Source organism: Coccinella septempunctata, chromosome 3, assembly GCF_907165205.1.
Source record: "Coccinella septempunctata chromosome 3, icCocSept1.1, whole genome shotgun sequence".
In the NCBI taxonomy this organism is placed as follows: Eukaryota; Metazoa; Arthropoda; class Insecta; order Coleoptera; family Coccinellidae; genus Coccinella; species Coccinella septempunctata.
In genome coordinates, this window is record NC_058191.1 from 37,936,218 (window position 1) to 37,960,416 (window position 24,199).

A 24,199-nucleotide genomic window follows, 5' to 3' on the forward strand; every position below is an offset into this window, starting at 1 on the left:
ATACAGACATTTGATTGTTGTGAAAATCTTCACTTTAGTGCACCAGTTGTGACTACAAATTTAAAGCGGCTATATGATACTACGAAAACCCCGATTTCGGTCGAAATAAGAAAAATCCCATGGGTGTAAACCTTTTATTCAAAAACAATTATTTTTAGTTATATCTTCTCATTGAACATCAATATTAAAATACCTTGTTTTTTGTTATGTCATTCCTACAACCTATTCAAACTTCAAATAAGTTGTTACACTGGCGTTTTGAGAAGTTTCGAGTTATTCACACTTTTAAGCTGAAAACCATGCTCAAAAATTGCTCGTAATGAATTTGTATAACTCCATCCTGATCTGTGTCATACTGACGAAAAGCTGATGTAAGCGTCTGAAAATTTAAGAGTACAATTATACTCTAACTACAGACGAAACCATCATTGTATTTTGGATGGCCCAATACTTATCAATAAGCTGTAATTTCTAAGTTGATTACTCACATGCAGAGATACACTACATTGGATGAAATCGTCGAAAAGAATTGTGCCCCTTCCGTGTCGATCAAATTTCCTCAATAGGACCTCAATAATTCCATCCGATAATCGGTAGCCGAAAGATGACAATGCAGTTTTCATTTCATTCTTATCGATATTGCCTGAATTGTCTCTATCGAACGATCGGAAACAATTTTGCCAATCAGTCACGTATTTCCATAATGAACTGAAATCCTCGAAGGTTATTTTTCCTTGATTGCTCTTATCAAACATTCCTAAAAGTACACCAGATTGAAAATGCAAGATATTATCCTGGGATCTTTTTTGTCAGATTCTAGCAACAACGCATAAAGATATTCTACAGAGTATATAAAAAAAGCATAACTTTGGGTTTAATCCTACTGATAAAGCTTTCTTTGGTGAAACAAAGTAAACCTATTTCAATAAAACCTTATTGGGTGGCCAGCCTAATTTTATGATAGCTGCGTCAATGGGCCCTCCCCCCCTTCTTTCTCTGTATATACAATTACGGCCTTCTAAACCCCCTGTCTTTAGACGGCCGTGATACAATTGCTTTGGATAGTTGCTGGACAGGTCTGTATATGTCAAATTACTGCAATTTGGAAGCAAATCTTCGCTGTTGTGACCAAATCCCGAGTCAAGAAGATATACATCTGCTATTATATATTCTTGACCTTAGTGAACAAAACATAACCTCATTCTATGACAGTTGTAAGTGCCCAAAGTGGTTCCATATCAAATGGAGGGTTAATCATTTATGCCTTACAGCCAGTTCATATCATGGACAATAACGAACATCATTGATTAGTCTAAAGTTCAGTTCAATGAAGAAGACTCAAGGCCACTGATGCCAATTTGTGCACGAGAAACAAGGTTAGAACTCCATATTTGAAATATGGAATGTTTCTGCAGCACATTTGTAAAACTTATGAATAAAACTCACAACCATTAAGTTCGTACCTAATAAGGAAAGGAAAGCATAGAATATAGAAGAAATTAAAAAAATATTCCAACATTTTATATCAATTTATTGAGAACAAAAGAACACTCATAACAATCGTAACTAATAAGTATAAAAAATATGATATCTTAGTTAAATAAACTATGACCTATAAGGCGATGTACAAAAACATTCAAGTGGAGCCAAAAGAACCCATTTCAAGTAAACATTTCAGTAACGACAAATATATCTGCTTATTTTTGAATCTTAAATTTTTAGTCTTATTGATCATCAAGTAAATATTATCTTCCACAGCAGGTTGGCACATTATTTAAAATGAATTTCAAATTTTCAATCCAAACACCATGTTCAAAAATTGCTCATAATGTATTGTTATCACACCATCCTGATCGGTATCAAACTGACGGAATGCAGAAGTTAGTGTCTGAAAAATAGTAACAAAAATATATTCCAGGAATCAGATGAATTTTTTACACCAGGTGATAATTCAGTGAAGCTTTTTTTTTCCTACTGACAAATTGTTTTAATTTTGAATTACTTACATATAATACGATGCAGCATTGAATAAAGTCATCAAACAAAATTGTCCCACGCCCATGCCTGTCAAATTTCCTTAGCAAGGTATTGATGAGCTGATCAGACAGACGATAACCGAAAGTTGTCAGTGCTGTTTTCAATTCGTTCCTATCAATATTACCGGAATTATCTCTGTCGAATGACCTGAAGCAATTTTGCCAATCAGTAACGTACTTCCATAACGCCCCAAAATCTTCAAAGCTAACTTGACCTCTGTTTGTCTTGTCAAACATACCTGAAATCAATATGTAATTGGAAAACTTCGCTACAATGGTATAATTAAGAAAAAAATATTAAAAACACAAAATGCAACACCCTATTAACACTTTCTGACAACCTTCTGAAACCTGATCCAAAATTAAACATACTGTACAACTTGCAAGATAATGAAAAACTCTGATCTTAATTTGCAAGCTAAGCACCTTAAAATATAAAAAAAATTTCATGAACAACAAAGAACAAGCAAGGATTTGTACATCATACATCCTGTTTACTATACAAAGCTATATGACTGTTGAATTTCAGTACTATGGGTGAAAATCATCAATTTGTCTGAAATTCATAACTCCAATCAATTATATATTAAAAATGTTTCATTCAAGAACTTCTATCTGATATATAAAGATAGAGAAAACTAATAGGTATTGCATTTCTTGTACTTTAGTAGATGTAATGTATGTATAACAGTCCTCAGGTACTACTCTAGACCAAAAAAACCTACCTACCTTATATTTTTATATGAAAAACTTCTCAAACACATTTCTCGAAATTAAAAATGTTCTCTGAGCGAAAGATGGATGTATATTTTGTTTGAAAACCTTCACAATCTACCGTTTGTATGAATGCGAGAAGAGAAAAAAAGGGATTTTGTCTGATGTGGAAAACCAATAGCATATAGAATTGATATCAATATTAGTTCATTGCGATTAGAGTAGGTGAATTTGCAAAGAATTTGAAAACATAAATTGGTATTAAAACTGAAATTCACAGTTACAGTACTTTTTTTTCTACTAAATTTTAAGGGGGTTGTGTTGTACTGCGATGTTAAGATCTAGTGTGTCCTCTGTGCTGTCTTAGTCAATAGTAAGTTTTGAATTCACTCTATCCTTTATATCCAAAATTTTAGAGCATCCCTTCTACTACGAATGGAACTGATTTTCAATCTTATACGTTTGTCGGCTTGGGAAGAGTGGACTCAACTCTTATTGTAGCTTCACAAAACACAAAATGCATAAATCCAATAATATCCTACATACCAATCATCAATCTCACTGTCTCTGGATTGAAAGGGCTCCATGTACCGTTTGATAAAGCTGACTGCAATTCATCTGCATTAATATAACCACTACGATCTCTATCCACCCTTTAAGAGATTCATAAAAATTTAAATGATATGCATGTATAACAATTTACTTCATTTACATAGATAGTGAGGCAATTCATATTATCTTATAACCTGTTACAGGTTGTTACCTACCTTTGAAAAACATTCCACAAAAACTCTCTAGAAGGCATGGGAGAAGCGAATTGACTCATTATTATAATTGAATATATTCCACAATAAAAAAGACAATAATACAACAATTGATAGAAGTTTTAAGCCAAATAAGAGAAAAACTTCAGATACGCCCTCAACCTCAAAACTTTATTTGAAGTTTTTGACAGCGCCAAGTTGTCATTGTTGACATAAGCAAAGAGTTTTTGATAATGAAAAAAAAATTTTTTTTCATCACCCTGGCCTCTTTGTCAACAAACAGAGGCCGCCAACAATGTTTATGTAAATCTATGTAAGCTCTATGTTAGCCAAGTATGTCAAAATTTATTTGTGTCTGTGGTCCATATTTCATTTACAAAGTTTTCCAAGTTGAATTTTATGCATTAATTATACAGGTGTTAATACTGTTAGTCGTTAATTGATAATTAATTAATACCGCACTATAATTATCGGTAACCTACATCTAATTGTTTATTAGATCACTGTGTCTGATATATATATTTTTGAGCATTCCGTTTCCTACCTTTAATCACGTACGAATTCCGTTTGTTTTGATAACACATATTCAAACAGTTAAAAGACTATTGATTGATTACTTCTCTTTCACTAGTTGAATCATGCCTCCTGTTGACGTCGATTCTTCCCCAGTAAGTAGATATGATTTGATAATTTCTTTTTTTACAACGCTAATGGCATTTTTCTATCAGGGCGTTGTCTAGGTACATTTTTAAATAACTTAATTTTTTTAGGTGGAACCCCAAATTCGAAATCTTAATTTATCAGGGCATGTTGGGTTTGATAGTTTACCTGATCAGCTAGTATCGAAAAGTGTGCAAAATGGCTTTGTTTTCAATATCATGTGTATTGGTGAGCATTTTTTTTTCAGAATATATGCTACATATCTTTAGTTTTTTCTCTGAATTCCGACTGATAAGTTCTAATATTCTTCATAGGTGAAACTGGTCTGGGAAAATCTACATTGATGGACTCATTATTTAATACAAATTTCGAGTCGACTCCTAGTCCACACACCCTACCAACAGTAAAACTGAAAGCACATACATATGAGCTACAAGAAAGTAATGTGCGATTGAAGGTAAATTGTGATTTATCTTTTTCTGCAAGTAGGTCATGATTTCAAGTATTGGATATATTTTATCTTTGTCAGCAAACTTTTAACAGTTTGCACTCGTAATCAAGCAGTGTTTTGATTTTTCTCGTTTTCAGCTCACAATCTGTGATACTGTTGGTTATGGTGATCAGATAAACAAAGAAGACAGCTTCAAGGCAGTGGTAGATTATATAGATGCCCAATTTGAAAACTATCTACAAGAAGAATTGAAAATTAAAAGATCACTGTCCAGTTATCATGATTCTCGAATTCATGCTTGTTTATATTTTATTTGTCCAACAGGACACGGTCTAAAATCCATTGACCTAGTCTGCATGAAAAAATTAGACCAGAAAGTTAATATTATTCCAATAATCGCGAAGGCTGATACAATTTCTAAGACTGAATTGCAAAAATTTAAATCGAAAATTATTACTGAATTGAAGAACAACGGTGTTCAAATTTACGAGTTTCCAGTGGACGATGAAACTGTTTCTGAGATAAATACAACAATGAATTCTCATATTCCGTTTGCTGTAGTGGGCAGTACTGATTTTGTGAAATTAACTCCTGGCGGTAAAATAGGGAGAGGTAGGCAGTACCCTTGGGGAACTGTACAGGTATGATATATACAATGGGCTAAAAAGCCAATCATATTGAATCAAATCGATTTTTAGGTGGAAAATGAGGCGCATTGTGACTTTGTCAAACTCCGGGAAATGTTGATTCGTACAAATATGGAGGACATGCGTGAGAAAACTCACTGCAAGCACTACGAATTATATCGTAAAAAGCAGTTGGAACAAATGGGCTTCAGTGATGTGGATGCTGATAACAAACCGACCAGTTTTCAGCAAATATTTGAGACCAAAAGATCAAATCATCTTCAAGAATTACAACAGAAAGAGGATGAAATGAGACAGATGTTTGTTGTTAGAGTTAAAGAGAAGGAGGCAGAATTAAAAGATGCAGAAAAAGAGGTTTGTTGTTTAAACGATCTGTTCATAAGAGGGACCTTTTCATGTTTTTTTTTTTAGCTTCATAGCAAATTCGATAGGTTGAAGAAGGATCACACAGAGGAGAAGAAGAAAATCGATGAATCCCGTAAGAAACTCGAAGATGAAATAGTGGAATTCAACAGGCGCAAAGCCCAATATATTCAAATGGCAAGTCATCACACGCTGACTCTTGGAAAGAGCAAAAAAAAGTAATTATGGCGAAGTTTTGGATATTATTTATGCTCTCATATATATGTATTTTTTTAATTTTTTTATTCCGTATATATTTATAAAAGAAGAAATATCATTAAAGAATTAAAACAGCTAGAATCAAGTTCCAGTATGGTTTTGAAATTGATCTTAATTTTGCTTGCTTCATCTTGTGAACCCACAAATATTTGACTACTTCTGATCTCTTTTATTTGCTGAGGCTAATATTTTCTCGTTGGTATCAGCAACTCCATCACCGGTACCTCTGAATTTGGGTATCTTTGGATGTTTAAATTTTTATTTCAGCTACTTAGCACTTGTAATGATAGTGTTTTTCAGTATTTTTATTTATGAATTTTTTCATAGCTCATCACGAAGTAGTAATCAGTTGTTTCATTCGTTATTTTATATTTTGATATACTTAACTGGTACTAGAGAAGATGTTAGAGTTCAGTGATAATCGATGTTTTTTAGAGTTAAAAAAAAACTGACACTTATAATTTATATATTTGTTCAGCTCTGAAGTTTACAAAGATATAAATATTATACATATTAAAATCTAACCATTGCAATAATTGGTAACTTATTGTGGTTTAAAATAGAGTAAAATTATATTTATCATTGTTTCTCTTATTTTTGCACCCAAACAATAAAAACCTGTTTTCAAGAATAAATATAGCAGATTCCTTAATCATTTCTACTTCATTAATATTCTGACTCGTTACTGGATGATAATAAGCCTAATAAGTTAGCTTCATGCATTATATTCAAGCATGATACAATTTTAAAATTGAGTCACTAATTTTCTAAAATTAAAAAAAATCACAACCTTATATATTTCTGGTAATGACCATCAATGGTAAGCATTATAAAATAAAAATGAGACTTTCTTAGGGATACTGAGTTATATACTGTTTTAAAAAAGTATCAAAATATCACAATATGTTTAAAAATAGTTTCTGAAAAAATACAGGAACTGTTGCGGTGAATTATACTGCCACTTTTTCATTTTGAAATCAAAAGTTGTATCCATGCTTAGTAGCTTCAATATCATTCACAGAATGTTAAGATAATGTGAACTTTGATGACTAATCATCGATACCAGCCAGAATGTCATCGCCAACACTTATAACACCTGGAACCACAATTTCCAGATTAACACCCATGATGGGACCTTTTCCTGGTCCTTTACTGATCCTATATCTGCAACAATGCAAAAACTAAAATACCGAATATTTGTTAGGTAAAGTACTAACTCTATTATTGATTTCCACCAAGTATTGGCTACATCAATTTTATAAAAAAATAAAATTAATTTTGGTTATAAGCACTCACTTGGACAGTGTTTTCAGAGGTTCCCTACTCAAGTCTCTCACTCCAGTCTCTGGATTCACCGTTGAAAGCACACATCTTGTGCAGTCTTTTACATTTCTAACTGTTACGCCTCCAATTTTCAGCCAAAACCAATTATCCTCATCGTACGGAGCAAGGTCTGGTCCATCAACGACAATATTAGGTCTGAAGTGATTTCTTGAAATTTTATTATCAAGCTTCTCATTTAAGTCGATCAACGATTTCTCATTTAGAAGTAGTGCTGCTGCCAAGTCCGCATAAAGACCCTTAGGTTGAGAAAAAAAATTATTTATTGGCAAATTGAGATCTATATATTTTTAATCAGACTAAAAAGAAAACTTGTACTTAAAAATGGCCTTTTTATAATGGGAAGACTATTGCTATGTTTGCTTTTGAGCTTTAGAAGATATATTTCAACTCACAAAGCATGCATCTGTTACATATTGATAGAATTGAAGTTGTTTCTTATCCTTGAAAGAACTGAGGCTTCTATAGGAAGAAGCATCATGATACCCCAGACGTAAACCAGAATCTTTTTGAAGAAGATATTTTGAAAGCCACATTGCAACTTCATTCCCACAATCTATCGTGAGAACATTTTCATCACTCCAGTTCTGAAATCTATATCGAGTTATTGCAATGAAATGTACTCATGAATATTCAATTAAAAGAATTCACCTTATAGTCTTAACGTTGCTCTTATTTTTTGAAGGTACTTCAAAAATAATGCTTTCCATTTCAGGAGCAGATAGCGAGACATGAGTTTTGTCAGTATTTGAAATTGTTATTAAAACCATGCTTGGGTAAATTCTAGCAGACTTTCCAACTAAGTCAATCTCCCCATAAACAATGAAGGATCTGGAAAATTGTAAATGAAATGAGCGACTGAGAAAATATGTACCCCTGTACAGGGTTGGTGAAATAGGGAAAAGGAAAAGTTTCTCACCGATCTCGGAGCTGAAATTTATCATCTTCATTCACAAGTGATAATCCGAATCTTGTACATTCTACCTTTTCCCGTTCAATATATCTTCCACTTTTTAAAGGATATATGTACAGTTTCGAGACATTTCCAACTTTAACCCACCTCTTCGGAGGTCTCTTGGATTTCCATTTTTTCAAAATATAAAAAACGCTAACTGTAGTTGCAATCACAGCAGAAAATATGAGAAATGGTCGAATCATTTGAGGGGTCTGAGGTGAGTTTAGATGATTAAATTCGAATTCAAATTTAAAAATAAAAATTTCTCAAGTAGGCTATGAAAATTTGAAGCACAGATTACAGTAATCTGTGATTTGAAGGTTGAGTTGAGTTCTATGTCTAAAACGACACCAAGCACCAAGTTCTATGCACCTAACCTAAATTTTGAAATAAGATTTCAGATTGTTGATTGTATGATTGTTTACTACAGGAAGAAGTGGAATTCAAATATTATCGCACTTATTGATTTTGATTCATTGATATTGATGCAAGAGGAGTGAAAATTATGAATATTCAACAACGTTTACAATGTTCATCCCTTTTGGACGTCCATAATAGACTTATGTTATGTCATGAAAGTGGACAGAAAGAGATAAGTAAATTAGACGAATTGCTAATTAAAAAAAATCATAAATTCCTGTGGGAGGATACCAAGAATGAACTCACCTGGGAAGAAGAACTTGCTAAAAAGTACTACGATAAATTATTCAAGGAATATTGTATTTGCGATCTCTCAAAGTATAAAGAAAACAGGGTTGCTTTGAGGTGGAGAACAAAGACAGAAGTGATATCAGGTAGAGGACAATTTTCGTGCGCGGAAAAGAAATGTAATTGCAAAGAGCGCTTGAAGACTTGGGAAGTAAATTTCTGTTACCTTGAGAACAATGAGAAAAAAAATGCTTTGGTAAAAATCAAGTTGTGTTCAGAGTGCTCTGCTAAATTGAACTATCATAGTCTGAAACGGGAAGTGAAAAGGTTAAAGAAGAAGGGTAAATCCAAAAATAGGTTTGTTAAAGAGCAAAATGTTGAAACTGGGGTAACCAAAAATCTTGATGAAAAGGTTGAAGAAAAACCAACAGGTAGTAATATGGCAGAAGAATCTCAGAACCCTTGGTCACAAAAGATCGATATTGAAATTAAATCTCGAGAGGAAGAAATGGATGAGTACCTTGACGAACTATTGTTTTAAATTCTAATATATATATGGAGTAAATAGTTTCCTTAAACCATGAATTTATTGGTTTAGTGGTTGTTACATAACATCTGCTTTTTGTTAAATAATCTGGAGGAGGGACAATTTGGAAATTGTACAAATTGTCCATACCCTTCTTGGTTACCTGTCAAGAAAATTACAGCAAAAGCAAAAGAAAAAAATTTTTAATGTTGCTGTTAAGATGGTTTAAGTCATCCTAGTTGAGGCCAACATGAATATATTATAAGTGTATTATTATTCTGTAGTCCACATATATTCTATGCGCATTAACTTCAACCTCAAAAACTGTCTTCACTTCTCAAAAATCAAAACAAAAACAAACATCTTGTGTCTAGATACAGGTTTTACAATTGGAACAACATGTTGAGGCGCCCTCCTACCACTATTCAGTTGAAATTAGATGATATTTCGGAATATGAGCAGAAACAACAAGAACTAGCAAAATCATCCATGAGCAAACCTTTAAACGAGCTGACATGGAATCCTAAAAGTAAGCAAGAAGTTTACTCAAGAATCGGATATGTTCCCGACAAGCCACAATCTTCAACAAGAACGAATATTATGAATTGAACAGTCTTAAAAGAGAGTACAAGTATTTACCATCTCTGGAAATAATAAATTTCACTAATATTTGACTCAGTTGTTTTCTCTTTTGTGTTTGATCCCGTGACCCAATAATAAATAATTATAGTTCCCATTAGTAATGAAATATTTTCAGAATAAAGACAAAGGAAAAAAGTCTTGAAATGAAAAAGTCTTTTTTTAATATAAATTGTGAATGATAGAAAAGACACTCTTTCATTACATCATCATAAAGAGCAATATGTATTCTCAGGAAGCATTTGCGTTTATATGGTACAATCTACAATAGAGAAACAATAATACATTCAAATTCAATCTTATTTGCCCATACGTTGTATAGACCATTCTTGTTGGCATAAAGGACATCTATTATTCTGCTTGACCCATAAAGACATGCAGCAATAGTGAAAAGAATGATTACATTCACCCCAAACTACAACACAATCCTGCTTTTCCAAATCTTTTTTATTTTCTGCTTGGCATCTGAGGCAGGCATCCATAACTTGAACTCTGCAAATAGCGCAGGTATCGCATTCAACATCCCAGCTCCACATAGCTACAGCATTCCATTTTTTCAATGTGAACATTTTTTCTTGACTAACTTCTTTTTTATCATTGTCATTTTCGTCTATTCTCGAATTCTCGTTCATAGTGAATACACAAGTATATACTTTACAGGCCCACAAATCGGGCTTATGAAATAGTTTAGGGTGTACGATAGTTTTCTTATTTGGGCTAATTAATGTTAATTTTTTATTTTTGTGTTGTTTTCATTTGGGTTTTGAAGTATAAGTATAGGTTAATTCGTGTTCAATGTTCAGTCCACAGAATTTCAAACTTCAAACAACCGAAAGGAAAACAAACCAATAACCTAAAAATATTTGAAATTTCTTCAGATACAACTTATTTTTTGCTGAAAAATTCCTACAGAAATTGTTTATGATCATCAGATAGTATTATACTATTACAATCTAATAATAGATAATATCATAATATGAGTACGGAAATAAAGAAAATGAAACAAGGCATGTCTTATTCATGCAAAGAAAAAACAATAATTCTTAACGTCTTCAAATATTTTAAGAGTGAATTTCCTGATAAATGCGTTACAGACTTGGTGAGGAGAACAGCCAAAGCTACAGGCTGCAGTGAAAAAAGCATATTTCAATTTCGTAAGGAGGAGGCAAGTGCTGAAGGATTCAAAGCACCGTCTAAAACTAAAATTAGGAAAAATATCAATATAAATAGTAGAGATATTAAATATGATGACTCTGTCAGACAAGCTATAAGAAATATTATATATGACTTGAAGTATAAAAACATTGTTCCTAGCTTGAATACCATACTAAAAAATGTCCATTTGGATAGCCAGTTACCCAATTTTTCTCTGATGACACTAAGAAGATTGCTTTTTGATATGGGGTTCTCCTATGAAAAAGTCGGGAATAAATCAATTCTTATAGAAAGAACTGAAACTCCTAATGAGAATGGAAAGAATAAGAAAGATAAAAGTAAACTAGTCAATAATGTACCTGCTAAAAATAGCAACGTACAAGGATTTATTGGCCACAACAACACACAACAAAATACCAATCCAAGTTGTGGGAACCAATTACCAAAGCCTACACCACAGCACCCTGTGACCCATATGAACGGTAATATAAACTTGCATTTGAGCCATATCGGTCAGTCGGTTGACCACCAATCATCTCATCATCCTCTGACACCTCTTCAAGGAACGTTTCAAACTCATAATCACATCATGGGCCCAACTATGCATATGCAAGCGCCAGTCACTCATAATATGCCTCCAGTCATGTTGAACCACAGGCCTCCTGTACCTCATCCAACTCATATGGTACCTCCACCATTCAACATGCACCTTAAGAGACCAGAGTATACCCAAGGAATATGAAGGTGAGTCAAATATGAATCTTTATTGTTACTATCAACAATGACTGTGAAATCACAAATGTTGCTATTACCTTTTAGTTTTTTCATCAATAGTATTAAAATTTCTAATTATTAAGTGTATTTTTTTATTTTCTTATTATTTATTAATATAATACATCATACTTATATTTAATAACTCTAAGCAAATAGTCTCAAGTCTTCAATCAATATAAATACTGAAGTAAATAATCACCATACATAATATACTTTCGATCTTTTTTGTATTCACAGATGTATCCCTGTATTCTCACTTAAAACCAGTCTTTTGAAAAGAAGTAATACTTTATTAATACTAGAAAGCACTTTCTTTTTCTTCACTGTTATCACCTTTAACTTTATTTTTCCATATATTCTCATATATGTGTTCTTCATTTTTTTTCGTGTCTGAAAAATTAAAATCCCCAGGATCAGATCAGATATTAGATGCTGTGATTAGAATACTCACGATCAAATGAATATAAGGAACAGTTTTCGAGAACATCTTTCAGGCATGTATGAATATATACATATTGTTTCTATAAAACAGAATAAAAAGAGTTAGTTTGGAATCGCCAAAAATATTAAAAGCTAAAATTGTCAATTCTTGTCGTTTTATGTTTTATCATTATTTGAACAGCTATTAGGAAAGTCCAAATTGTTAGTCATTGAAATAATGGACAGATGTAAAAAGTGAAGGTGTCAAATTCCTAACTGACTGAAAGAGATAGTAAAAAATATTAGATAAACTTATCATTTTCTGGTGGATTATTTTCATTTTATACTAATATTTTCCATCTAAAATTGATTTTTCTCGGAAGTTTTGGTACATAATATTTTATACATTTAAATAACCATGAAAATCCAAAAAAAAATTTGAGATTTCACTTACTTCAGTTTGCACCATATGTGTTCTCTGCTTCCTTAAATCCATGACACATTCAAAAACACTGATTTCTTTTTCTCTTCTCATTGTTTGCAGTAAAATGTCTAAGGATATCAATGTGCCAGTTCTACCTACTCCAGCGCTGTGAAATTAAGTGTAAATATTCGATGAAATGCAAGTGACTGAAAGGTATCGCTATAAACAAGTCAGACTGATATTTAGAGTAGCAAAAATTTTTTTAATTTAATCCGTTCAGTAAACTGAAAAGAGCCATCAAAGAGTGCCTTGACCTGATAGAATAATTTTATGTAATCTTCAGGCAGAATTGAAGAATTTCGCAAAACTTTTTGGTGTAGTTGTAGATTCTCGAAATTCAATGACTTGATTTGCATGCAAGTGAATTAGTTACTAGTGCGGGAAAATGATTTTTTGCGCATATCAGATGAGACTGATGGCATTTTCTGAAAATTCTATTTTTGATATTACAATCAGTATTATTTTGATATTCAAAGTATATTTTTATATTCTTGAAGTTAATTGAATAGTTGAAATAAATTATTGAAAAATTACCTGCAGTGTACAGCCATTAAACCCCTTTCAATCTGTATCCTATCCCTCACTTCGCCACAGAAGGATATCATATTATAAGTACCTGTGGGACAGCCAAAATCTGGCCAATCTAAATACTGCATATGTATAACACTGAACTGTTTAATATCCTGGAACAAAGAAAAACTTGTATTCTGCTAGATGATTTTTATTAATCTATTTTCTCTCTCTCACCTTCTTGATCAATAGAGTTCTCACACAATATGTGTCAAATTGTAGTTCTGTGAGACACTTCACCTCAAGGTCTTCACATATCTTCATGTTCTCGTGGTTCTTGGGGAAATATTTATAACATTTCTCCTGCAACGAAGACGGATTTAGTATTTTTCACTCAGAAGAAAGTTGATTACCTTTTCTTTTTCCACAAATTGAGAAACCATCACAATAACGGTTACGTTCTCTTGAATTACCATCTTCCAAAAGTCCTTGCATGTATGTTCGAGTGGTCCTTGTGTGGCTATGTATTCAATTTCGCCACTAGCTCCCTAAATCAACATGAACGCGGATTAAAAAAAAAAAAACAGAAGTTTCATAGGAATACATGAATAGTTCGCGAAAAAACTTGAGGTCGAAAAATTATTTTTGAACAGCCCCTGATTAGATACGATCCCCGATAGAAACCAGAAAACTGACAGAAATGAAATTTGGCAGAGATGGGCATCGTTGGTTGAGTTATGCGGTACTGACGAGCTCAAACCGAGCGAAACCGGTCTATCGCTACTCTTCTTCGATGTAGGTTTTCTCTATGATATACTTTAGAGATCTAGATATCTAAATTGCAAGTCGCTTTCATCCCCAAAAATGAATAATGAATGAAAAAAAAATTTCCCATAAGATACTTACTTTTATATAAGAAGCGTTTATATAATCCGAGCTTATTTCATCATCTTCATCTATGTTCAGTTTGACACGATATTCATCGTCTAAAAAATAATTACATTAAGTGTTAACTAATTTCGTTTGTGAACTGAAATATTTAAAAATTCTTCTCATATACAACAAAGTATTTTGTATATTCATATCGATTGAATTTAAAATTTCTGTTTTGTTCAGATTTCCTGTCGTTTCTAGGATTTCATAAAGAGATCCTTAGAATTTATTTCACAACAATTTTTTTTAAGCAAATTTCCCCTCATTCTTCTGAATTTTTTTGGTTTAACTCACATGGCAGTATATTTGTATATCTGTTCTTCCTTTTATTCTCTGGCTTCAAGGCGAACGTCGTGTGAACATTTTCCTCCTTGTACTTCTTGATTTCCTCATCGAGTTCCTCATACTGCTTTCTTAACAGACTAGGATCACTTTCTATTTTGTTATAGTATGATACGAAATTTTTCACAGAAACAACATATCTGAGGTTCGAAGTTTCTTCTATTACGGTGTTTGGGATACTTCTAAATCTGCTGAAACGTGAAAGAGCACCACTGAGGACACACCTATATTAGAATTGTATTTCTTATACCATCGAATCGAATTTAATCAATATATACTGATGTTCATGTTAATTTTTCAATCTTTTTTCTATGTAAGTCACGAACGAACGTTGAATTTATGTTAAATTGTTTTACGTTTTCCTGTAACTAAACACGCAGTTATCATATATTTTTTTCTCAATACTTACATGGTGAAAAAACGTTGTCTTCTCGAATAAAAATATACTCCAAGCAACAATATCGCAACCAATAATAAAATGAACGAAATGAAAATTAAACTTGCACTTGAGGGGCTTATACCTGGAAGCATATTCGAATCATAATCATTTTCTTTTCTCTTTGTGAATCACACTAGACGAGCCAGAAAAAACCGCATTCAGATTCCTCTCATTATTCTGAGGTGTAAAAATCCTGACTGCTTATATAAATGCAGATACACGAAATCGAAATAAAAATGAGATACTTCTCCAAGATGCAATGATTGCATCTACTGAAGAAAAATACTCTTAACAACCTGCCTCAGAGAGATTATGTTTCAGGATCTCCAATATTAATGAAAGAAATTTTTCACCATGAAATGAAGACAAGCTTGAAGGTGTTATTCTGCCTCGCCCTGTTTATTTTTACCTGTTTTTATGGAGACGAAGAAGTCCCGGTATGTATTTTTGGTAATACCTCTCACAAGAACAATATAATCAGTATCTTCTGATAGTGCCAGACAAAACTCTTGATCACTACAATGATCTTTTTCACCAATAGTGATTATCACCTCATCTTTCCCATCTGAAAATTTTTAACTTAATAATAATAATTCATATTTTTCATCGGAGGTATAGATAAAATTAATATTTGAAAATATGCACCTGAGAAAGGATTCCAATTATTATCGATCACCCTATAGATATGGTCTGCTTTGATGTACGGGTAGGATGTTTTGTTCACAAGTGGACAAGTTTCACCGCAAATCCCAAAACTTGGCTCCGACAGAGTTACATTTTCGAACACACCCTTGAACAGGAAAATGGCATAACGAATAATTTCTCCATTTCGATCATCGAACATCCCTTTTTTCAACTCCACCGTCAGAATGGTCGGACTTTCCTGGTCCACGATACACCTTATTTTATCGTCATTCACCATTGGTACTACAAATAAATTTACAAATATTCAAGCAAATGGAAAACGAGCCAGTTTAGAGTACAGTTTATTACAATAATATAATTACTGAAAAAAGTCATTTGGGAAAAGAAAATTTGCGAGAGAATATTTCCGGTGTACAGGGATGGGATATAGTAAGGAATTAAGTAAATATACTGAGTGGTCCAAACTTTTTATCCGGCGATAAACAGTGCACATTGTATTTGACCCGCTATGCTCTGAAAACCGTTGGTGTGCGAATGGCCTTGTGGACGTGAATCGGTACCGTAGACCTAAAAGCCTAGATTATACAGGATGAGTCTTTGACTCGTACAAATATTTACACAGTCGATTCTTGAGGTCAAAAGAAACACTTTTTTCCAATACCATTTTTTCCGATTCGGTCCTGATAAAAAGATATAGTCATTTTTAGTTTTCATAATGAGCTGTGCCACCCCTGGAAAAACAAAATTACCTTCAGAATAACGAGCTGAATCTGTGACACTACACATCTGTGGATCATTTAAACAGAGTTGTATTCAGCCAAAGTACCCAATTACCAAATTTCACAGATACTTTTTCAGTGTTAATTTTGAACATCAAATTACTCGAAAACGGAGAATTATACGAGAAAATATGATGAATACTTTTCTTTTATAAAACATTCAAATATTCATTAGATAGCTTCCAACTTAGTCTCAAAAGTTGGTTTCTATGAATTTTCGGTATTTTTATGGTACGCAATGGTCATAATGAGAAAACTGGAAGACGTGGGTGATATCTCTTCGATCTAGTCCAAAGCATTTTTGAATTGGTTAACAATGGCGAGGCATTTTGTCACCAGGTGATCTTGAGTTTCTGCTAGACAAAACCCTGAGGTGGCGATCTTGAAGTGGGGTTGTTCTTCTGACACGTTCTGTACCTCTAGCCCAAGAGTGACTATAAGGGAATTCAATCTGTCATTTTGGCCAGTTGCTTTTCAACGATTTTGAGTGTTTCCTGGATAGTGGTAGGGAGATAATTGTGTTCGTTCGTTACGCAACTCACAATTTTATAGGCAGTATAGATTTCTTTTGGACTGTCGTGATTTCTGGAGGTCTCCCACTTCAAGGTTCAAATTCCATGAGCCCAGTGGATAAACCAGCATAAGGCTCTTGCCTTGTGATGCTTGAACCTTCTACAGGCACTTCTTTACATGGAGTCCACTGACGAGCTCAACATATTTTTTCATTTCGAATCATTAGACGAACTTTCGTTTTTTAAATACAAACTTTTATTGAATTTGTTATTTTTGCATTGGAAAAAAATCTTTTTTAAGTATAGTTTCTACGTATAAATGTGCCTAAGAAGGTTCAAGTTTCAGATTTGCCACTTCGAAGACAAAAAAGTTATAAGAACTTTTTGAAACCGACAAAATCTCATTTTTGGCTAATAACTCAAGAACGAAGAATCGTAGGAGGCTACGGTTTTCACCATTCTTTGTTCTCTGAAGAAGAGTTAGAAAATGTGTCATCCGTTTTCTTCTAGCTCTTATAGTTCTCGAGATCCCCTCAGTAGACAACGAATTTTGCGCACCCTGTACATCCTTGTGGCTAGTTATCTGAAGGACAAACCGAGTGAGCCTACTTTTTCAATCCAAGCAAGATGAACAAATTAAAGCAGGTCTTCACAATGTAACGAACGATGATCTAAAGCGAATTGATGCTAGAAAGCACATTTATCGCCTACTTCCTTTTTTTTTTGGGAACAGACACAAAAATCACTCCGTAGAAATGGTTGAAAAACTGATCGTCTCTAATATTGACTCGAACAAATATCATTGCTGGAAATTCTTCCGAATAAATTCATTAAACTGGGTGTTATATTTTCTATGTCGCTTAATACCTCTATATTTTCAATAATTTCTTTTCTCTGAAGCCCGTTCGCAACAGCCGAGAATTTTCTAGAGAATTTACTCGAGAATTCATGCACCGTGAATTTTTTATACCGTTACATAGGCACTTTCGGTAGAATTCACTGTTTAGTTGCATACAAGTAATCTCTGTCGTTTTCTCACCAAAATTTGGTAGAGAATTCTCGGCTGGTACAACCTGGCTTTAGGTATGTTTGAAAGTGAGGTCCAATTGCTCAAAATTCCCCGAATTATTCGGAAATTTTTGTTGACACCAACCTAGGTGTTATTGGGTAATGTTGAAAAAAACTCACTGGCAGCATTCGTTGTCAGGTTTCCTCTGACGGTCGACGAAACGAACATTTCAGTAACGACGCTGATGGCGTATTCATAGTGATAATCTGGCTTCCTCAAGATCCTCTCGAAGCTGATTCCGGTCACGTTCATCACCTCGTATACGTCTTCATATCCCGGTCTTGCTCCCGTCTCCTCAACCCTATAAAATCTGAACGGACCGTTCGTATTGCAGGGTTCCTGGAAACTGATTCGGACCGAATATTCGTACTTATCGTAGGATATCAATTCGTCCACCTTTGTTATTTTCAGATTTCTGATGGGCTCGGACTCTGTCAACAAAAAAAAAAATTATTTGAAGAAGGTTGTCTCATTTCCCCCAGAAGGCAATAAATAACCTTTGGATAGCGTTACAACTTCGTTGATTCCCGAGGTATTTCCTGTTCCGGCTGACGTTCTCGCTTCAATTTCGCAATCGTAAAAGAAATTGGGCTGAGCGTCAGTATATGTGAAATAAGTATTGTTGGTCTTTTCTCTAAGACGCACCGAGGGATACGTGGGACAAGTTGGGTCTGTCGATAAGACGTGTTTGGGGCCGGATCCTGTTATAAGAACATTATAATCCATAATTGGGCCGTAATAATCCACTGGCTCCTTCCATTCCAGGGAAAAACTGGAATCGTTCACGTAGAAGCGGATTTCGCTTGGTTCCGATGGACCTGCAACATAAATATATCGTATTTTATAAAAGTGACGAAATTGTTCTTATTTCAGTTAATATTCATTTGAATGTCAATTTATATTAAGTTACATAAGAAACAGAACACCCAGTATAGTATTACTGGAAATTTATTGCAACAAATCTTTGTACGAGGATGTGTTGATATCTAGTTAGCCTAGACCAGTTCCATACATAAAACAAAACTAGAGTTAGGTCAAAATTTTAGCTCATTCCAGTGAGAGTGATTTTTAGTTGAAAGGTCGTATCTCCCAGAAAAATCATCGTAGATCTAAATGTGATAAATATTCTGAAAGAGCCACTCTTCTTGTGATAAATCTCGAAATTTCATCTTGCTCGGTACAACCGTTGGGTCTTAACGATTTTTTAACTGAACCTATCTTTTTGGGATTTTTGGAAATGGCGATAAATAAGAAAGACTCACATCCATCCACAGTGCGTTGAGAAGTGTGATGAGCAGTTATACCGTGCAAATCATTCCTAGTGACAGCCACAATTGAAACTTCATAAGCACACGAAGCATTGAGATTTTCAACAGTGAGTTGATAATTCACATCCTGTATATTCAAGTTCTTCGGCACCCTGTACACCCTACTGTTTCCGGAATATTCGAATGTTGAGCCCAAATAGATAATTTCTGTTATATTTATTTCGAATTCTACCAGTTCTCCGTTGGTGTTACAAGGCAATTCCCAGTTTAGTTGAAGGGTTGTGTTGTAGTTTGCATCCTTGCAATGGTTGGAGTAGTTATGCAGTGTTGTTGTGACATTCAGGGGCTCTGTTGAAGCTAAAAAAGAAACGTTTGGTGAAATAATCTGTGAGTAATGGAATCTTGTGCAAAGCTTTATGGGAATAACTCAGAAAATTCACACAAGTTTCATCAATTTCGAAAATTTTCAACCCTCAAAGTGTCGATCGAAACCCAGGGATAGTTTTCGATTTTTATAGATGATTAAATTGAGAATTTTTTCGTTTATTCCCAATAATGCATATTACTTACGTGAGCTTTCAGTGACACCCCTCTGTGTTATTCCTTTGCTGTTACCAGCCTCATCCTGACCTAAAATTTGTACCTCATAGAGGTGATTTGGTTCTGCCCATGGAAAATGATAAGAAACGTCTTCCTTATCGCTGGAGAAGGGTATGGTCATTTCTATAGAGCCGGTAGAACATTCCTCTCTTATGTAATGAATGCTTTTCCTCTTGATAAGAATGTAATACATTTGAAGGTTTCCAGGTATTTTTTTCGGCCTCTTCCATTCTAAATAGAAATCTCTATCTGTTATATTCCTTATATCGACGTGTACACTTGAAGGAACTGAAAAAAATCAATAAAAACTTGATGCATTCCCTCCGTTTCCTAAAAAAAATTAACCCACCTTCCTTTTTTGTGGTGACATTGAAAATTTCTGTACTCAAAACAGGTTGATCTTCAACGTCGGTGAACAGTTGACCAGTGCAGCTATAATTCGTATATTCCGATAGATTACTTAGGTAACTTACTGGTTCAGAATCGTTCACGTGGGTTAGAGAAGTCTGATGAGTAATAATCCACTCGAAATTATTGTTTATAGAGTTGCAGGAGACGTTGATCCTCAATTGACAACGGTCGTCAATTCTCGTGGATTCAAGTTTCCAATTTATTTTAATTGTCGTTTTTTCTGCTTCGGTTTCAAAACCAATTATTCTAGTACCTGAAAATGGAAGATCTACGTCTTCTAATCATACAAACTGAGTGCAATTTTACGCCTGACATAGGGTTCAACGGTAATCGTCTGTGAAAACCCGTGGTATTTTTATATAGGTAGCTATTGATGAAAGTAAGAACTCCCACTTATGGTAGATACATACAGGCTATCCCACGGTGGAAGGCGTTTTAGGAAAACGCAACAGTGAGTTGAATTTTCTCAAAACGTCTATTAGGCTATCCACTGTTGGATATCCTGTATATGTCAATAATTTTTTTAATACATATATGTTTTTTACGCTTAGATAACTGAACGATAAGAAATGCAACAGGATAGGACTATTTTATCCAAGAGCGAAATCATAGGTACACTAGACAAGTATAAAAACCTACAGTACCTTTACAGAAATAAGGAATTTCTCCAGAGGCAGTAGTAATAAGAGTTGCGATTGTAACTGTTGTTGGAACTTCTGAAGACATTGAATTAGTTTTTCCTGTTTCCAAAGGAGTTGCTGTCGTCTGATAATCAGATGACGTTGAAGCAAATTTAGTTGTTTCAATAAAATTCGGACTTGACGTTGTTTGGTTACCAGTTAATAATGAAAATCCAACAGTCATTTCTGATGTTGTGGAAGATGGATAATGTAAGGTTGTTTCATAATCTACAGTTTTGACTTCCTCCTTGCTATATTGGGCCAGCTGAGAAGTTGTTCCCACATCTGTGAAAATCCCTCATGTTTAGTCGCTGACATTTAAAAGAATATTAATACACTGCTCAAAAATTGAAGTGCATATCCGAGAGAAAGCTTACTTTTGGCACTTGAATCAAAATTCAGACAGAGAACCGCTATTGCATTTTCATTTTCTTCGAAATACTGCCCTTACCTTGAGATGAATCAGCTCCCTGCATATTTCCTGTAGAATATGGGTTGTTTGTGGTATCAACAGTTGATTCTGAGAAACCATTGGTGACATCGCTACCAGTTGTATCAACAGTACTTGTAGAAATTTTCAGCTTGTCATTCAAGAAATTTGATCCTGTTAGCGCAGTATCAGTTACATTTACGTTATCCATGGTATCACTACCTGAACTGTTGGAGATGCTGCTTTCTGTAGATTCATTTGTTTCTATTTCTGTTGTCTCAGTTTCAGTAAATTCGCTTTCAGAAATGTCATCCTCAGCAATGGTTGTACTATTGATTCCTTCATCCCCAATGTTCACTTTTTTTTTCACATTCAAATCAGAGTCACTTTCACTGGTAGTCGTTGAACTATAAATAGTGTCACTGTTTTCACTTTCAGAGAACTCGTTTTTCAAAATATTTCCAACCGGCAATGTTGTGCTGACAATATTGTAATCTTCAGTATCTTCTTTTACATCTTTTGAGTTTGTGGCAGTTTCATCTATTGCCGTTGACCTTAAAAAGCTATTGTTGTCTGGTACACCGCTTGTCGTTTTTATTGCTTTATCTTCACTTTCAGAGAACCCGTTTTCGAAAATTTTCTCATCTGGCAATGTAGTGCTGGTTGTATTGTTCTTATTATTCAAATAGATGCTACTTTCACTCTTTGTCGTAGGGCTAAAAAGAGTGTCACTGACTGGTATATAGTTTTTCATTACTCCTTTTTTACTTTCGATGTATCTGTTTTCCAAAATATTTTCATCTAGCAGTGTAGGGATGGTGGTATTTTCATCTTCAGTATCTTTCTTCTCATTTGTCAAATTGATGATAGTTTCACTTTCTGTCGTTGAGCTAAAATCAGTGTCATTTTCTGGCACATCTTTTTTTGTTTCTCCATTTTCACTTTCAGAGTACACATTTTTCGAAATCTTTTCATCTAGCAATGTAGGACTAGTGGTACTTTCATATTCATTATCTTCTTTCTCATAATTCAATTCGGTAGTACTTTTACTGCTTGTCGTCGAGCTAAATTCAGTGCCATTGATTAGCACATCAGTGTCATTGACAAAATCTGCCGCTTTTTTTGGTCCATTTTCACTTTTAGAGAATCCGTCCTTTAAAATGTTTTCATGTGCTAACGGTGTGCTCATGATATCTTCAATATTTTTTTCAACCTCGTTTGGATTGGTGACACTTCTTATCGTTGAACTAAACACTTCACTTTCTTGCACTATATTTGTTCCATTTTCATTCACAGTGAACCTGTTGTTGAAAATGTCCTCATTTGGCACTATTGTGCTGGAAGATCTTTTATTATCTCCAATCTCCTGGTTTTTCCCAATCGAATAAGTGGTCCTTTCACTGAATGTAGTTTCATTTTCGGTGAAAATGTTTTCCAAAATGTCTTCCTTAAAAGTTGTTGTGCTGATGTTACTTTCATCTTCTTTCTTCTCATTCATTTCCAACGAATAGGACCTATTCACTTCTTTCACTTTTGAATTTTCAGTCTGCATAATAGTTTCATAGTTGGAGGAATCATGAGAATCTTTTAATGGTATGACGGTATTGATTTTCATTGGATTCGAAGTACTATTTTGCTGAGTTAGAAGCATTTTGTCCATTTCCGCATAAGTTGGATATATTTTGTCCAAATTTTCTGTATTATTTGAATTTTCTGGTTCTTTTCCTTGGTTCGAGATTTCATCAAAACTTTCATCCCTCGGAATTCGATCTTCCCCTAAAGTTGCATTTCCGGTGGATGCATTTGCACCTGCGTCACTGGAATGTTTTGAGCCGCTGGAAACAACTGCCCTTCCATTAGGTTCAAATGTAGATGTGTCTTCAATTAAGAACCCTCTGGTTGATGAACTTGTCGGTCCCTCATCTGTTACGTTAAATGAAGTCACCGCATAATCAGCTGTGGGAAGAAAATCTGAATCGTTGTTGCCCGACTGTCCATAAACACTTTCGCCCACTGTCACCACTTTTTGGCCGTTTTTTCTTGATCCACTTTCGGAAAATACCGAATTGGCGGTAAGTATGACCGAGAATAATATCAGCACAGTTGAACATTTCGCGTGCATCGTGTGTTTTTAAGCGCGGATATCAAATATCACCGATTCAACTAGACACATTGCGTTTGTGTTAAGGTCCAACAGCGTTTTGTTGGTGGCACTAAATAAGTGAATATTATTGTGGATAGAGGAGCGAGCACGATCTGCTGGAGCGGATAGATTGTACTGTGTATCTTCATGAAATTTTTCATTAATCACGAATTGCAATGTCGATAAGATAAAACACATCGTATTTCCTTTGGTCTTCGATAAGAGTCTCTTTCGAAGACCTGTGGTCAGTGCTGAAATGAACGAAATTAGAGTCGATAAGGGGTATATTATGGTCGGGCCAAACACTGGGATTTTTTTAATTGGGTTTAACCGTTCTGAGTCGCCTTGTTTACATCAGCTCAATTGTTCAGCAGAATGAGTCATGTAGCAATTCATGTGTCTCTTATCTCCATGAAAACCATTCAAATTTCGACTATAATATTGTTTACCGGACAAATAAAACCTGATATCACTTGGGAATAATATTATCTTCACGTTTATTGTTGGAGAAACTTGGCTAATTAGGTACCTGGACTAGATTAACTGTTACTTACTAATTAACGACAAGTGTGGAATAATAGATGAGTACCTTTTCTCATTTAA

At 34.2% G+C, this 24,199-nt stretch overlaps 7 protein-coding genes across 9 annotated transcripts; 3 read left to right on the forward strand and 4 right to left on the reverse strand.

Annotated features, from left to right (window-relative positions):
• Positions 1-120: 120 nt before the first annotated feature.
• Positions 121-3,655, reverse strand: LOC123309115 (programmed cell death protein 6). 2 transcript variants are annotated; one of them, XM_044892017.1, is made up of 4 exons: positions 3,518-3,655; positions 3,297-3,403; positions 489-757; positions 121-379 (listed from the first exon to the last, which is right to left on the reverse strand). In XM_044892017.1, the coding sequence occupies exons 1-4, from the start codon at positions 3,574-3,576 to the stop codon at positions 278-280; spliced, it is 537 nt and encodes a 178-aa protein (XP_044747952.1). In that variant the 5' UTR covers positions 3,577-3,655; the 3' UTR covers positions 121-277. The 2 variants fall into 2 exon arrangements, with proteins under 2 accessions (XP_044747952.1, XP_044747951.1); XM_044892016.1 differs by lacking the exons at positions 121-379; positions 489-757 and adding exons at positions 1,515-1,888; positions 2,007-2,275.
• A 206-nt stretch (positions 3,656-3,861) lies between these two features.
• LOC123309111 (septin-2) lies at positions 3,862-6,475 on the forward strand. Of its 2 annotated transcripts, none has more exons than XM_044892010.1 (7): positions 3,862-4,068; positions 4,146-4,182; positions 4,285-4,402; positions 4,489-4,631; positions 4,763-5,266; positions 5,324-5,626; positions 5,684-6,475. In XM_044892010.1, the coding sequence occupies exons 2-7, from the start codon at positions 4,153-4,155 to the stop codon at positions 5,855-5,857; spliced, it is 1,272 nt and encodes a 423-aa protein (XP_044747945.1). In that variant the 5' UTR covers positions 3,862-4,068; positions 4,146-4,152; the 3' UTR covers positions 5,858-6,475. The 2 variants fall into 2 exon arrangements, with proteins under 2 accessions (XP_044747945.1, XP_044747946.1); XM_044892011.1 differs by having other exon boundaries at positions 3,883-3,941.
• LOC123309112 (mitochondrial amidoxime reducing component 2-like) lies at positions 6,343-8,500 on the reverse strand. Its single transcript, XM_044892012.1, has 5 exons — positions 8,154-8,500; positions 7,886-8,065; positions 7,630-7,828; positions 7,190-7,473; positions 6,343-7,057 (listed from the first exon to the last, which is right to left on the reverse strand). Exons 1-5 carry the CDS (start codon positions 8,390-8,392, stop codon positions 6,943-6,945), a joined length of 1,017 nt encoding a protein of 338 aa, XP_044747947.1. The 5' UTR covers positions 8,393-8,500; the 3' UTR covers positions 6,343-6,942.
• Positions 8,501-8,560: 60 nt separating this feature from the next.
• LOC123309114 (protein FRA10AC1) lies at positions 8,561-9,515 on the forward strand. The gene has a single exon (XM_044892014.1). The coding sequence runs from the start codon at positions 8,695-8,697 to the stop codon at positions 9,376-9,378; it is 684 nt and encodes a 227-aa protein (XP_044747949.1). The 5' UTR covers positions 8,561-8,694; the 3' UTR covers positions 9,379-9,515.
• Positions 9,516-10,143: 628 nt separating this feature from the next.
• LOC123309116 (RING-box protein 2) lies at positions 10,144-10,771 on the reverse strand. Its single transcript, XM_044892018.1, has one exon. It carries the CDS (start codon positions 10,632-10,634, stop codon positions 10,302-10,304), a length of 333 nt encoding a protein of 110 aa, XP_044747953.1. The 5' UTR covers positions 10,635-10,771; the 3' UTR covers positions 10,144-10,301.
• A 56-nt stretch (positions 10,772-10,827) lies between these two features.
• LOC123309113 lies at positions 10,828-13,368 on the forward strand. The gene is made up of 2 exons (XM_044892013.1): positions 10,828-11,901; positions 12,896-13,368. The coding sequence occupies exon 1, from the start codon at positions 10,979-10,981 to the stop codon at positions 11,897-11,899; it is 921 nt and encodes a 306-aa protein (XP_044747948.1). The 5' UTR covers positions 10,828-10,978; the 3' UTR covers positions 11,900-11,901; positions 12,896-13,368.
• On the reverse strand, positions 12,007-23,575 carry LOC123310417. The gene is made up of 18 exons (XM_044893883.1): positions 21,475-23,575; positions 20,988-21,308; positions 20,282-20,596; positions 19,903-20,220; positions 19,327-19,689; positions 18,562-18,882; positions 18,184-18,495; positions 15,705-15,986; positions 15,469-15,624; positions 15,030-15,141; positions 14,573-14,811; positions 14,252-14,331; positions 13,759-13,893; positions 13,583-13,708; positions 13,370-13,518; positions 12,806-12,941; positions 12,383-12,452; positions 12,007-12,321 (listed from the first exon to the last, which is right to left on the reverse strand). Exons 1-18 carry the CDS (start codon positions 23,573-23,575, stop codon positions 12,230-12,232), a joined length of 5,628 nt encoding a protein of 1,875 aa, XP_044749818.1. The 3' UTR covers positions 12,007-12,229.
• Between the last annotated feature and the right edge of the window lie 624 nt (positions 23,576-24,199).